The 15,947-nt window shown below is 44.5% G+C and overlaps 1 protein-coding gene across 1 annotated transcript in view; it reads right to left on the bottom strand.

Moving 5' to 3' along the window:
* The window catches only part of srpk1a (SRSF protein kinase 1a), a 21,182-nt gene extending 5,516 nt beyond the window's left edge, over positions 1–15,666 (bottom strand). Inside the window, exons 1-14 of the mRNA XM_084461910.1 lie at positions 15,632–15,666; positions 15,020–15,074; positions 12,506–12,633; positions 10,858–10,966; positions 10,644–10,731; positions 9,827–9,914; positions 7,901–8,007; positions 7,114–7,279; positions 6,625–6,650; positions 2,795–3,029; positions 1,881–1,967; positions 1,521–1,838; positions 841–941; positions 608–715 (exon numbers count right to left, since the gene is read on the bottom strand). Of these exons, the coding sequence (XP_084318036.1) occupies positions 608–715; positions 841–941; positions 1,521–1,838; positions 1,881–1,967; positions 2,795–3,029; positions 6,625–6,650; positions 7,114–7,279; positions 7,901–8,007; positions 9,827–9,914; positions 10,644–10,731; positions 10,858–10,966; positions 12,506–12,633; positions 15,020–15,074; positions 15,632–15,644 (1,629 nt within the window). The 5' untranslated portion in view covers positions 15,645–15,666. The remainder of the gene's footprint in view (positions 1–607; positions 716–840; positions 942–1,520; positions 1,839–1,880; positions 1,968–2,794; positions 3,030–6,624; positions 6,651–7,113; positions 7,280–7,900; positions 8,008–9,826; positions 9,915–10,643; positions 10,732–10,857; positions 10,967–12,505; positions 12,634–15,019; positions 15,075–15,631) is intronic.
* Between the last annotated feature and the right edge of the window lie 281 nt (positions 15,667–15,947).

The raw sequence follows: 15,947 nt of genomic DNA, 5'->3' as shown, positions 1-15,947 counted from the left end.
TATCTAGCCCATGTTTACTGCTCTGTAAATGTTCTTAGCCAATAGACAAACATTTTCCAGGAGCTTGCTCCATCGCCTTGTTGAGAGGGGTCAGGGAAGAATTTTTACAGCTCACTTTTCTGGCCCCTGGGTGAAACTGTTTTTTTGCTTCCCTCTGGAATATGTAGGGGTGGGTCGTATGCCCACCTCCCTTGTTCTCTGTAAAGCGCATTGTGTTGCCTCTGAGTATGAAATGCGCTATACATGTTTTTCCTATACTTGAGTGTAATGGAGGTACACCACAATTCTTGTTCTTGTTCCAGTTGTGTTTGAGTGTTTTATTTTTATTTATTTAAATATTTTTCCTATATAAATGTATTTTATATTTCAATCTTAGCTACTTGAGCGGTCCTCATGCCTTTGAAAGTTGTATAGCAACTGTTATGTTTCAGAACTGAGCACTACGAGTTATTGGAGATGAGAGTGATGTGACTGCTTGTGTGAATTTTCAATAAAAAAAGAATTAAAAAAAAAGAAAAAGAAATGCGCTATACAAATAAAGTTTGATTTGATTTGTTGCCAGGTTAGCGTGTATTAGCGTGTATTAGCGCTGCTAGCGCAGGCTCACCATGCAGGCAGTGCTCCATAGGTCCGCGGGGGTGCTGTACCCTGAGCCTATGAGCACCTCCAGGGACCGGTACTGCCGCGTCTGGATGTCTTCTGTAAAGTGCTTGGTCTGGGGGACAGAGAGAGACGCACAATCTCGTTGCACTGCCTTGTGGCGTGCAATGACAACAACGTGAATCTAATCTAATCTAATCTGACATAACAGACTGGAGCAGGAAGCAGCCAGGAACTCACCACCCAGCATGCATTGCCCAGGTCAGCGATCTTGACCTTGATTCTGTCTGCGTTGAGTGGCTCAAGGGGGTTGACCAGGAGGTTCCCTGCTGCCATCTTGGCTGCGGGAATTAAAAGTCAAACTGGGTCACGTTTGGTCACACTCCGTCACATATCACCCACCTCTTCCACCAAGTGTGCATTTGAGGACAGAAAAAGAGGGAGTCGTCCATTTGACATCAATATTCTAACCAAAGTCTACTTTGCTCAACCGATAAAACAATAGGCTCTTTGCACAAGCTCCACTACTTCCTGAAGTTCTACAGGCATATTTATTTCCTGTCCTATATGATTGGATGGAAGTGATTAATCAGGTGTGATCAGGTGTGCCGCACACCTGATTAATCACTTCCATCCACTAGTATAGGACAGGAAATAAATATGCCTGTAGAATTTCAGGAAGTAGTGGAGCTTGTGAGCCTATTCTGTACAACCCACACATTAAGAGAACAACCAATGCAATGTGAGCGTTTGTTTCGTGGCTACATCATCATAGCGTTAACCTTTTTTGGGGGGTTTTAACACCCAAGAGGACGAACGAGGCGTGGTATCTACCCAGAGAGAGAGAGAGCACAGAGAGAGAGAGAGAGAGAGAGAGAGAGAGAGAGAGAGAGAGCGTGTCATCACATCAGCACACTGACCGTTCCTCAGGCTCTCCTGGTCGTCGTACTGACAGTCGGGCTCCTCCTCTTCTCCCCCTGGCCTCCTGCTCTGCTCCTGCTCCTCCTCCGGCTGCGGCTCTCCCTCCTCCTCCTCCCCACCAGAGGGCGCCGTCTCGGCCGCCCCCCTGTTAACAGCCCCTCCTCGGCCCTCCCTCTCCGGGGCCGGCTCCTTGGGCTCAGGGGACTCTAGGCCGTTGCACTCGGGGCGCGGGGACTCGCTGTGACGCTTCTCCGAGGCGGACCGATCGTCCGCCGCGTCGGCGTTGCCGTTGTGCTGATCCTCCTCTCGACACTGGGCCTTCCTCCCCTCCCCCCCCTCCTCCTCCTCCTCCTCCTCACCCCCCTCCAGGTGGAGTCCGTTGCAGTTCACCTCCGGCGCCGCCGCCTCTGGTCCCAGCCACATCACCTCTGTGTTCGCACTGCATTCTGGGTGAATCGGGAACAGGGGCGCGTTCAAGACAGGACACAAGACAGCTCTTAATCTGACCATCCAGACACGTAATGAAACCTGAGATGACCAAGTTAAGCTCACAGACTGCGAGTGTCGCAAAGGTGAGTCTGATTTAGCTCAGAGTTGGCACACTAGGGCCAAAATATATTTCTGATCTGCTGCTACGTTATGAACCATCCAGGGCTGCGTTTCCCAAAAGCTTCTTTCGTTAAGAGGCTCTTGGGCCATTCATTTAGAGCGTTCTGATTGGTCAACTGGTCTGGGCAAGCTCTCTGATTGGTCAACTGAATGGGCTAAAGAGCCTCCTAACGAAAGAAGCTTTTGGGAAACCTGGCCCAGACCTCTCAGGTCGTCTGGCACAGGTCTGCTTTCTGTCCCCAGAGTTCAAACAAAACATGGAGAAACAGCGTTCAGTTTTTATGCTCCACATATCTGGAACAAACTTCCAGAAAACTGCAGGTCTGCTGCAAACTTTTAAATCAAGACTGAAGACTTTTCTTTTTGCTGCTGCTTTTTATTAAATCAAATAATTATTAATTAATACACTGCACTGTAACTTTTATTGCTGTATTTTATTTTTCCTGCATTTTGTTTGAAATGTTCTGATTCCCCCCCCCCCCCCCATTTTGTTTTATATGACCTTCTATGTGTTTCTTGCACTTTTTCTTGATGCTTTTAATGTCTCATGTGAAGCACTCTGAATTGCCTTGTTACTGAAATGTGCTCTACTAATAAACTAGCCTTGCCTTCCATTGGTTGAATCTCCTAATAGCGCCTGGCCCCGCCCCCCAGGGCGACTCACCGGAGGTCTCCTCGTCGGCCATCTCCCGTAGGGACGCCTGTCTCAGAGGGACACAGGGACGCTGCTCCTCCCTGGGAGACTCCAGGTCCTCCTCCTCCTCCTCCTCCTCCCCCTCACGGGGCTCCGGAACCTTCTCCATCTCCTCCAGGTCCATGATGCACTTCTCCAGCAGCTCCGCCTGACGCTTCTGCTTCTTCTTTAGCTTCTTCTTCTTGTTCTTCGACATCTTTAGTGTCTGAGGGGGAACGGAGAGAGACGTGTTTAGTGAGGAGGAACAGAGAGAGACATGTTTAGTGAGGAGGAACAAAGAGAGACGTGTTTAGTGAGGAGGAACAGAGAGAGACGTGTTTAGTGAGGAGGAACAGAGAGAGACGTCTTTAGTGAGGAGGAAGAGAGAGAGACGTGTTTAGTGAGGAGGAACAGAGAGAGACGTGTTTAGTGAGGAGGAACAGAGAGAGACGTCTTTAGTGAGGAGGAAGAGAGAGAGACGTGTTTAGTGAGGAGGAACAGAGAGAGACGTGTTTAGTGAGGAGGAACAGAGAGAGACGTGTTTAGTGAGGAGGAACAGAGAGAGACGTGTTTAGTGAGGAGGAGGAACAGAGAGAGACATGTTTAGTGAGGAGGAACAGAGAGAGACGTGTTTAGTGAGGAGGAACAGAGAGAGACATGTTTAGTGAGGAGGAACAGAGAGAGACGTGTTTAGTGAGGAGGAACAGAGAGAGACGTGTTTAGTGAGGAGGAACAGAGAGACGTGTTTAGTGTGTGAGGAGGAACAGAGAGAGACGTGTTTAGTGAGGAGGAACAGAGAGAGACGTGTTTAGTGAGGAGGAACAGAGAGAGACGTGTTTAGTGAGGAGGAACAGAGAGAGACGTGTTTATTGAGGAGGAACAGAGAGAGACGTGTTTAGTGTGTGAGGAGGAACAGAGAGAGACGTGTTTAGTGTGTGAGGAGGAACAGAGAGAGACGTGTTTAGTGTGTGAGGAGGAACAGAGAGAGACGTGTTTAGTGTGTGAGGAGGAACAGAGAGAGACGTGTTTAGTGTGTGAGGAGGAACAGAGAGAGACGTGTTTAGTGTGTGAGGAGGAACAGAGAGAGACGTCTTTAGTGAGGAGGAACAGAGAGAGACGTGTTTAGTGAGGAGGAACAGAGAGAGACGTGTTTAGTGTGTGAGGAGGAACAGAGAGAGAGCAGTAAAGCTGTCTCTCTAAAGCGCATTGTGTTGCCTCTGTGTATGAAATGCGCTAAACAAATAAAGTCTGATTTGATTAGATCAGTGAGGGGTAGCGACACACACACACACACACACACACACACACACACACACGTTTGGTGACACGTCATGAACTACACACGTGTGCACCATAAATCAGGGCTGGCCCTCTGACTCAATCGGTTCATAACAGCGATTTGCAGAGGCAGTTTGGCGATGTGTCTCCACAGATTGCCCTCAGAGTAAGATAAGAAAAATATAAACGAGTAAGATAAGAAAAATATAAATGAGTAAGATAAGAATAATATAAACGTTACACTCAGTCCTGTGCTTCTTTATAATCAGAATCAGAATTTGTTTTTTGCCATGTAGTTGTTCAACATACTAGGAATTTGCTTCGGGCATGGTGCATATTCCTAGTAGTAGTGGTTTTTTGTTTTTTTTTCACTGGGGCAAGTGCAATGTGGGTTGTGTGCAAAAGTCTAAGTATGTGCAATGTGTTGTGTTGTGTATGTACAATGTGTTGTGAGTAATATGTGTAATGTGTTTTGTATGTGCAATATGTTGTGGACAACGTGTTGTGTGTAGTATATGTATGTAAGACATGTGATGTGTGTAGTATATGTATGTAAGACATGTGATGTGTGTAGTATATGTATGTGAGACATGTGATGTGTTGTGTGTAGTATATGTATGTGAGACATGTGATGTGTTGTGTGTAGTATGTATGTGAGACATGTGTTGTGTTGTGTGTAGTATATGTATGTGAGACATGTGATGTGTTGTGTGTAGTATATGTATGTGAGACATGTGATGTGTTGTGTGTAGTATATGTATGTGAGACATGTGATGTGATGTGTGTAGTATATGTATGTGAGACGTGATGTGTTGTGTGTAGTATATGTGTGTGAGACATGTGATGTGTTGTGTGTAGTATATGTATGTGAGACATGTGATGTGATGTGTGTAGTATATGTATGTGAGACATGTGATGTGTTGTGTGTAGTATATGTATGTGAGACATGTGATGTGTTGTGTGTAGTATATGTGTGTGAGACATGTGATGTGATGTGTGTAGTATATGTGTGTGAGACATGTGATGTGATGTGTGTAGTATATGTATGTAAGACATGTGATGTGTGTAGTATATGTATGTAAGACATGTGATGTGTGTAGTATATGTATGTGAGACATGTGATATGTTGTGTGTAGTATATGTATGTGAGACATGTGATGTGTTGTGTGTAGTATGTATGTGAGACATGTGTTGTGTTGTGTGTAGTATATGTATGTGAGACATGTGATGTGTTGTGTGTAGTATATGTATGTGAGACATGTGATGTGTTGTGTGTAGTATATGTATGTGAGACATGTGATGTGATGTGTGTAGTATATGTATGTGAGACGTGATGTGTTGTGTGTAGTATATGTGTGTGAGACATGTGATGTGTTGTGTGTAGTATATGTATGTGAGACATGTGATGTGATGTGTGTAGTATATGTATGTGAGACATGTGATGTGTTGTGTGTAGTATATGTATGTGAGACATGTGATGTGTTGTGTGTAGTATATGTGTGTGAGACATGTGATGTGATGTGTGTAGTATATGTGTGTGAGACATGTGATGTGTTGTGTGTAGTATATGTATGTGAGACATGTGATGTGTTGTGTGTAGTATATGTGTGTGAGACATGTGATGTGTTGTGTGTAGTATATGTGTGTGAGACATGTGATGTGTGTAGTATATGTGTGTGAGACATGTGATGTGTTGTGTGTAGTATATGTATGTGAGACATGTGATGTGTTGTGTGTAGTATATGTATGTGAGACATGTGTTGTGTGTAGTATATGTATGTGAGACATGTGATGTGTTGTGTGTAGTATATGTATGTGAGACATGTGATGTGATGTGTGTAGTATATGTATGTGAGACATGTGATGTGTTGTGTGTAGTATATGTATGTGAGACATGTGATGTGTTGTGTGTAGTATATGTATGTGAGACATGTGATGTGATGTGTGTAGTATATGTATGTGAGACGTGATGTGTTGTGTGTAGTATATGTATGTGAGACATGTGATGTGATGTGTGTAGTATATGTATGTGAGACATGTGATGTGTTGTGTGTAGTATATGTATGTGAGACATGTGATGTTTTGTCCTCCTCTGTTTCTATGTATAGAGTTGATTTGTGCAGCAAACGAGTCCAAGACAAATTTCCCTGAGGGGACAATAAAGTATATTCTATTCTATTCTATAGACCATGTTGAAGAACTGGATGGCAATAAACTAAATCTGATTATAAATAAAACACAGGACCAAGTGTAATGTTTATATGTTACTCTGATTGCACATCTGCAGGCAAGCCGTGAAGGTAGACAGTACAACAGCACATTTAAATAGGCTACACAACAGTGCTGCTCACCGTCAGGCTAAGGTCTAACATTACAGATTAAAGTAAGCACTCTCTTACTGTAGGCTAGACGGTGTTGCGTGTGACACCAGCGTTGTCATGGTTTATTAGTCGGGGGGGAGTGAGACATCCCTACTTAGCTGTAGAAGTGTCACTTTGAAGGGGTGATAAAAGCAAAAAAGCATTTGCAGTGAGGTGACTTACTTGTTTAGGTGCTGGTGCTGTGCTCACTGAAAAGAAAAAGAGAAGGGGCTAAGATGATCATAGCATCCATTACATTGTTGTGCTCTAGTGTGTGTGTGTGTGTGTGCGCATGCTTTGAGTGCGAGTGTGTGTCTGTATGTGTGCGTGCGGGTGTGTGTGTGCGGCTGTGTGTGTACAGCCTAGGGTTGGGTATTGATAAGAACCTCACGATATGATAAGTATCACGATATATGGGCATCAATTCATTCAATGATTAATTCATTCATTTTTGGAAATCAGTATCGATACCCAGCCCTAGTATTGATGTGTTGCATAACTTGGCAGTCATGTAATAAAGGTTACAGCTAAAAAAACAGGTTTTAGTAACACTAACCGAATCGATATTGAATCGAATCGAATTGAATCGTGATGAATCGATTCTGAACCTTGTGAATCGGAATCGATTCTTGAGATTCTAATGGATCCCCAGCCCTACAGAGCAGCTCGTACCTGCTGACCCTGAGGGGGGCGGAGCCCCGGCTTTCTGCCACTCCGTGGCCTCGGCCGCCAGCCGGCGCACGTACGGCTCGTTCACGCTCATCAGGATGTTCTCCGGCTTGATGTCCGTGTGGATGATCTTACACTTGGTGTGCAGGTAGTCCAGGCCCTGGAGAACCTGAGAAACCAACACAAACACAGCAGGTGAGAGTGTGTGTGTGTGTGTGTGTGTGTGTGTGTGTGTGCAGGTGAGAGTGTGTGTGTGTGTGCAGGTGAGTGTGTGTGTGTGCAGGTGAGTGTGTGTGTGTGTGTGTGTGTGTGCGCAGGTGAGAGTGTGTGTGTGTGTGCAGGTGAGTGTTTGTGTGTGCAGGTGAGTGTTTGTGCAGGTGAGTGTGTGTGCAGGTGTGTGTGTGTGTGTGTGCGCAGGTGAGTGTGTGTGTGTGTGTGTGTGTGTGTGTGTGTGTGTGTGTGTGTGTGTGTGCAGGTGAGAGAGAGTGTGTGTGTGTGTGTGCGCAGGTGAGAGTGAGTGTGTGTGTGTGTGTGTGTGTGCACGTGCACAAGACACAGCAGTGTTCACTTCCTTGTTTTTGTTAGAGAAATCTAAATGACGATGTGACAACGAAAACCATGGATTGGAACCTGATATGTGTCACATTTCACTTTTAATACAGGTTTAAGGAATGTTAGAGAAAATCAACAAGACTTAGACAATGGGGTTGAATGATTAGGACAGATTAAGTCATAAAAACAAGGTATTTATAGCTTGGAAAACAAAGTGGTGACATTTGAGTCCAGTCACCTGTCGAATGATGCTCTTGACACAGGGCAGAGGAAGGCCCTGGTAGTTGGACTTGATGATCCACTTTAGTAGGTGGTGCCCCAGGACCTCAAACACCATACACACGTCTTCAAGAGAGACGCTAGTCAAGGAGAAACAGGCTTAGCACTCATTAGAAGGTGTTTGTATGTCATTTCTTCACAATTACGCCAGGCCAGTCCAAATCCATGAAGTCTTTCATCTTGGCAGAAACATCTTTAAGTGTAGTCTCAGTGTAAAATGGCAGTAAAGGTGCTAGTGTCCCAACGCTGAGGGTAGCTGTGCTATAGGAGTGTTCAGTCTCAGTGTAAAATGGCAGTAAAGGTGCTAGTGTCCCAACGCTGAGGGTAGCTGTGCTATAGGAGTGTTCAGTCTCAGTGTAAAATGGCAGTAAAGGTGCTAGTGTCCCAACGCTGAGGGTAGCTGTGCTATAGGAGTGTTCAGTCAGACGACCAGCCACAGAATTGTCCTCGTAGTTGATTCAGGAATGCCAGTCTAGAATTAAGGGCTTTCCGAATTTCAGTTGTCCAATGCAACAAATGACAATAAAGTATTACTTCTTCCTTTCTTTTCTTTCTTTCTTTCTTTCTTTCTTTCTTTCTCTTTCTCTCTTTCCCTCTTTCTCTCTTTCTCTCTCTTCTTCAATGGAGTAGTCGTTTTTTGAACTACAGTAGCAATATACTTAATCTGTGTCCAGTGTAGCACATATATTTTTCCTGGTCTATATTTTGCCCGGGAGTGTCCAGGAAGGCGCTCCCATGATGCATTCTGACACATTTTTAGGTAGCAAATGTTCTGCCGGTTTAAAAAAAGATTGCGAAACACTCACCCATGAATCAATTCCCAACAGATGATCTGAACCCGACTGACACAAAGTTTCTAAGCCTCAGGGTTCAGATCATCTGCTGGGAATTGATTCATGTCTATCATGTAACCTACATTTGACATCTACTGCAGGCTATGATATGAAATAATTCATAACGATTTGAATTACTCCCATGAAATTCAGAGCGTATACATATTCATGAACTGGAATCCCCTCTCTTGACGGACAACTTTGCAAGTGTAGATAAATGAAAAAGTAGTTCAGTAGTATCAGTTAATGTTTAAAGTGATCTTTCCACACAAATGCGTTTCCCCGCCCCCGGGGCAGATTGTTCTAAAGGGCGGAGTCGTTCTACGCACCTCCTCAGGGTTCTAAGCAGCTGGACCAGCAGCACGGAGATACAGAGAAGCTTTGTGATTGGTGGAGGTCTGCCTTCACCTGCCAGATCACCCGTTTACACCGTGACAAGAATGCAGAACCTCAGCTAGGTGTGACATTTTGGGAGAGGCACAACCCTTTAACAAAACAAGCAGCAGCCTTCAGTTTCTATGCTCCACATATCTGGAACAAACTTCCAGAAAACTGCAGGTCTGCTGCAACTCTCAGTTCTTTTAAATCAAGACTGAAGACTTTTCTTTTTGCCGCTGCTTTATATTAAATCAAATAATTATTCATTCATACACTGCACTGTAACTTTTATTCCTGTATTTTATTTGTCCTGCATTTTGTTCTAAATTTCCTTTTTTGTGCTTTTCATTTTATATGACCTTTTATGTGTTTCTTGCACTTTGTCTTGATGCTTTTAATGTCTCATGTAAAGCACTTTGAATTGCCTTGCTGCTGAAATGTGCTACAAATAAACTAGCCTTGCCTTGGCCAGAGAACTTTCTTTTTTTTTTTAGAGCACTTCCAGATTGAGTTTTGTTAAATACAGATTTTTGTTCAATACGGATTTATACAACGTTTCAGAATTTAAATCACAAGACAAAGGGTAAAAAATATACATGGGCAATATACATGGGCTGGCTCAGAATAGCCTTCAGGGGACACGGTTGGAGCATGACGTGCACCACCAAGGATACGGGTCCCGTTGACCCCGGAGACCTTGAAGTCGTCCAGCAGCTGAACCACCATCTCCCTGTTGGGGTCATCTGGGTCTGTGTTCCTGACCTGGACACAAACAAATGACATCATCAGACCACAGGACAGCGGACTCAGACACCAGCGCTTCCGAGTCTCCCTGGAGAAGCGTTCCACAATAAAACCCAAGATCCTGACTAGGGATGTTAATAGTTAATCCACTATCGATTAATTGCCGATAAGAATTTACTCGAGTAAGATTTGGTTATTCGATTAATTGCTTGTTAATGGAACAGAACTTTTTTGGGGGGGAACGAACGTTATCAACGGGAGTTGTGTGAAATGTAATCCTGATTTCAGGTCTGACTGCACATGAGGGCGCCACGCCATGTAGTGAAGGCTAATTGGGATGCCGGGAAATTTCAACGACACAGCGGAAGACGACGCAAAAATGAAGCGAGCAAAGCGCAGTCCAGCGCGGGACGTTCTTATCGATTAATCGACTATCGTTTGTTAAGGTTAACAGCTATCGATTAATGAAATTCCTTGAAATGTGCAACCCTAATCCTGATCACTGAGATATGATGTAAATTAATGGATATGCCAGCACTTGGTTACTCTCTTCACCAGAGAGCACACCTCTGTCGAAATGCTATTTGAAATCCTTTCAACAACTTTAGCGTTTGCTTGAGTCTGCTGAGTGCCAGGTGGGCGGGGTTTGCACTTTTGGGAACAGATCATAGGTTCCTTTGTGCCAGACAAGAGGAATGAGTTAGGATCGTGTTTGGACCACGGCCAGCTCAGTAGACGGCTACTCACAGATCTGAGCAGTTTGATCTCGTCCACGGCCGTCTCTGTGTAGTGCTCTGCACTCTTCACCACCTTCATGGCCACAAACCTCTTCACCCTGCAAACACACACAGGAAGTAGTACACTTCACAAGACACACGTCCATCTGAGCAGGCTACCAAAAATAATCAATCAATCTGAGATTTTGCTCGAAGAAAACAAGCGATCATGTTGGTGTTCTTACTGGATATCCCAGGCCAACCAGACGGTGGAGAAATGGCCCCATCCCAGCTTCCGTATCACGTGGTACTTCCCGTTTAAGAGGTCTCCTATTTTGACATGGTGATAACCACCTAGACGAGGTGAGGGAGAGAAAACACAGTTCAGAGATGCAGAGAGAGAGATAAAGAGAGATCGAGAGAGATACAGATAGAGAGAGATAGAGAGATCAAGAGAGAGAGACAGATAGAGATATACAGATCGAGAGAGAGAGATACAGATAGAGAGATACAGATCGAGAGAGAGATACAGATAGAGAGAGATAGAGAGAGAGAGAGAGATACAGATCGAGAGCGATACAGATCGAGAGAGAGATACAGATAGAGAGAGATAAAGAGAGATCGAGAGAGAGATTGAGAGCAGGGGAAGAAATAAACTTTTTTGTAGCTCAACAGCCAAATAAACATCTGGCAGATGAAGAATTCTACCCGCCTAACCTTTTTTTTTTTTTACAAGCCAAAAAATATACAGGCTACAGTCTACGTGTAGACATACAGTACATTTAATCTGCATAATAACATGATATGGTGGTGAATAAAAACAGTGGTTAGAGCAGATTCCTGGTGGCGCAGCTCCACAGAACAGATGCACTTATAGTCCTGCCCCCCACTGAAAATATCAATCTACCGTAACAAGCAGCCACCCATAGATAAATAAACTACTACGCTAGCTATGAATGAGCCCTATGACCATGCCAGCTGGGCAAGTTGACTTTGCTAACTACATACCTAACCTAGCCCTAATTATATTACACAGCTCGTTTACTGTGCAACATATCAACTGACAAGTTGTAAAAACTATATTTATGGTTATGCTAGCCAGCAATCTCAAATAAATGTTAAGCTGTTTGCTGTCTGGCACAATACGGTTAGCCACATTAGCTCGCTAACGTTAGCTAGTCACCATAGAGTATCGCAGTTAGCTAAGTCCCAGTTAGCTTTAGATGACAAGTTTGCTTGCTGTGAATACATAGGTTCACCGACACCTGTCAACACGAAAGAAACATTAGCTAATGAATAACCTAGTAACTGTACCTAGCTGGCCAGAGATAGGCCCCCAAATCGTTTTACAGCTCTTTTTTTTGTTTACGATGCACAGTATCATGCAGATCCTGGGTGCTCTTAGGTTAGGTTAGGGTTGGGGGGGGGGGCTAGGTTAGGTTGGGTTAGGGGGGGCTAGGTTAGGGTTGTGGGGGGGCTAGGTTAGGTTAGGTTGGGTTGGGGGGGGCTAGGTTAGGTTAGGTTGGGTTGGGGGGGGCTAGGTTAGGTTAGGTTGGGGGGGGTCCAGGTTAGGTTAGGTTGGGGGGGCTAGGTTAGGTTAGGTTGGGGGGGGGGCTAAATTAGGTTAGGTTGGGGGGGGGGCTAGGTTAGGTTAGGTTGGGGGGGGGGCTAGGTTAGGTTAGGTTGGGGGGGGGGCTAGGTTAGGTTAGGTTGGGGGGGGGGCTAAATTAGGTTAGGTTGGGGGGGGGGCTAGATTAGGTTAGGTTGGGTTGGGGGGGCTAGGTTAGGTTAAGTTGGGGGGGGGGGGGCTAGGTTAGGTTAGGTTGGGTTGGGGGGGCTAGGTTAGGTTAGGTTGGGGGGGGGGGGTCAGGCTAGGTTAGGGGGGGCTCTCACCCTTGCAGTAGTCATTGGGGTCCTCCTGCTCCTCGTCATCAGACCCCAGGATCTCCTCCTCGGGCTCCTGGGGAGACGCATCTGGCTGGGGCTGCTGCTGCACTGCACCCCTGGGATGGGCTGGCTGCCTGGAGGACACACACACACACATGCACGCACGCACACACACACACACACACGCACACATGCACACACACACACCAAGCAAGTTGACATTTGCTCACCTTTGACACTATTCCATTGTGTCTCTCACCCCAGGCTGTAAACCGTGCGCAAGCTCAAATGACAAAACCATTTTATTTTCAACATTGCATCCTGCTAAACGCTGTACTTCTATCAACATTGCTCTCAATTCCAGACTCACTTTTTCCAGGGATGAGGAATATTTTCCAGAGCCGTTGACAGTAGCCTGGCATTCACCCTGACATTTGATACATGACTGTTGCCCTTTCAATTCAAGACGTCTTAGTTTGAAGCGAGCGAGATTTCTCACACTTCTAAAAATAAAGCCGTTGTCGAGGACGTCTGTGGTGCACCATTGTTCGAACCCGTAACCCAATCAATTCTAACGAATCACATTGTTTAGATCATCGGAAAGAAACGAAGCTATTCGTAATAGAATGTCACGTTTCCCTGGGTTGAGATGCAGGCTTCGTCATTCTCAATTTAAATATAGAAGCGATGCGTTATTACGTAAGGCTCTGGAGGATGCCGGGGATGGTGTGGCTGTTAGGTCAACCACAACAACCATTACTGTAGTAGTGGGAACACTATTACAGTAGCTAGCTCAGGAGAAATCCAACGCTTAAAGCTACAGTGTGTAACCTTTACACTGCTAAGAGCTAGATGAGCTAGCTGCGAGGTGAATTCAGTGTACTTCACACTCACGGTTTGTGGGTCATAAACGAATGTTGTGTTGCTGATTGAATCTCAGAGTGTGCGTACGCTTGAAGTCAGGTGTGGCCACACACCTCCATGGGAATAGGCACCCTCAGCTGCTGCTTTTGGGGTTTGTATTTTTAACCTCACTGTAGTTCCCTGACACCAAATATTAGACATACTGTAGCAGAGCCAAACCGTGATGGTGATATACAAAGATACAGTTTTCAGAGAGGAGCTCAATCAGTCATCACTCTTGATTTATATATTTCACTTTTAAAATCGTATAAACATCTTGCATACTGTAGCTTTAAAGGCAGTGTTTTCAGAAGCAAGTCGTGACTCATAGTCCGTCACGTTCCCTGCAGACCTGCGTCTAAATGCACTTTATCCTTTCAATTACTTTACTGTTTGTTTGTTTGTTTCGGTCTACCTGGAGAGCCAGGTGGGTGGGGTTTGCTTTTCTGAACAGACCATTGTTCCATTGTGCCAGACAAGAACAAACAGGCACATATAAATAATTCAAATTATTATAACTAGTATTTTGACCCAGGTCTGGTGCCATGTCTGCCCAGTGCCCACATGATCTCCACACACTACCCGTTATGACATTCCTATCATCACATCTCTTAAGATGTGATTTTGGGTGGACTATTCTTTGTGACACTGTAATAGGCCTGTGTGTGACAATTTCAGTTCCTCATTGACAACATCAATTCAAGCATGTGATGTTATTCACACACACACACACACCTGTGTGCACACTTCTGCATTTTAGCCTGCATTCTAGAGTGTACATCACAACAGCCTACCACACGGGCACAACAACACCACATACCATGATGCATCTTGTTACAGCAAAACAAAAGCAATCTACCAACAGGTGCCCCAAGCCATAGCTGTTGATAGAAAAACTGAAGGATACCATGAAATACAATGGATGGATGGATGAATAAATGTAACAAATGCAAAGTTAAGAAATGTTTAGGGATGCTTTGATGATCCCAAATAAAATAATTGTGTAGGCAGGCCAATAGCCAACATTACAACCTACCCTCCCTTTTACGGTCAACCAATGAATGACCTAATCAATCAATCAATCAAAGCTTTATTTGTATAGCGCATTTCATACCCAGAGGCAACACAATGCGCTTTACAGAGAACAAGGGAGGTGGGCAGACGTCCCACCCCTACATATTCCAGAGGGAAGCGAAAAAACAGTAATGTGAATAGCCACATCAGAATGTGTGGACTGCTGCAGACCAACATACAGCTGTGACCTGCATAAGTCAGACTGCAGACCACAGGCCACCCCAAAAGAGGGCACCTTTCTCTGTGAAAGTGTTTCCACAGGCCACCCCAAAAGAGGGCACCTTTCTCTGTGAAAGTGTTTCCACAGGCCACCCCAAAAGAGGACACCTTTCTCTGTGAAAGTGTTTCCACAAACCACCCCAAAAGAGGACACCTTTCTCTGTGAAAGTGTTTCAGCTCATTCAAACCAAATGTCATTTAGCTAAGTAGGACCAGTTGGGTTGGGTGTCTGGTGGGCACCTCGGGGGGAAAATACCTATTGAGCAGCACATTATAATAGTAATTAATAATAATAATAATAATAATAATAACTGCATATCTTACTTCTTGTTGGTCTTCTTTGCTTTTGCCCGTTTCTTCCTTGCTTGGAGTGCCAAAACTGCCATGATTAGAAAAATGAATGTCTGATAGTTAACCTTGATAGTATCTACCAAGAAACACAAGATTATTCTAGATATACAAACTCATACAGACGGATTGCAACGACTAAACTGGAAGCTATGCTTATTATGGTTGAAGAGTTGACGAGATTGTGGTTAAAACTAGGTTTGCATGCAATATATCTATATTATATAGGCTATATATCTAGGTAGCTAGCTAGTTAGCTACACTAGCCTACGATATCCATGTCAGCACATTAAACCAATATCTATATTTCAATCAATTAGCTAGATACAGTGAATTGAATCTAGAAAGCTAGCCAACTACAATGGTTCAGGTTGAGGGTGCTTTAGATGTTAGCATGTTAGCTAGCTAGCCTAGTTAGTGCGTGACACAACTGACATACAATTACAATACACATTTTCTATAGTTCGAGGGTTCACAGTGAACTTACACATTAAAACTATATAAACCCTGTTCTTTAAAATACCTTATATTACTATAAAAATGTCATTCTAAATATCTGTTTATCTGTTATATCTGAGTGAAGATTACCTTTTCTCTCCATGTTGGCCGGGTCGGAAGCTAGGGCTAGGCTAGCTCAAGTAGGTTCCGCGCATGCGCGTTGCTTTGGATTTTACCTTCTCTACTTCCTCTAACTGGGGTCATTGTGTGTGTTGATGCTCCACTCTGGTGGGGGAAACTAACATCATGCTATCAAGGCCCCCTTAACAATATGCAAACCATGAAATGGTTATCAAATGCTGATTCTACCATTTCTAAACCTACACATTCTGACCTTGGAGATATTCATAAACCACTGGCCTCTATTCATAGCCCGTGCATTCAAGAGGTAAGTGTACTTGGCTGC

Source organism: Borostomias antarcticus (assembly GCF_949987555.1).
Source record: "Borostomias antarcticus genome assembly, chromosome: 3".
NCBI lineage: Eukaryota > Metazoa > Chordata > Actinopteri > Stomiiformes > Stomiidae > Borostomias > Borostomias antarcticus.
This window is presented reverse-complemented; position numbering and strand designations above follow the sequence as displayed.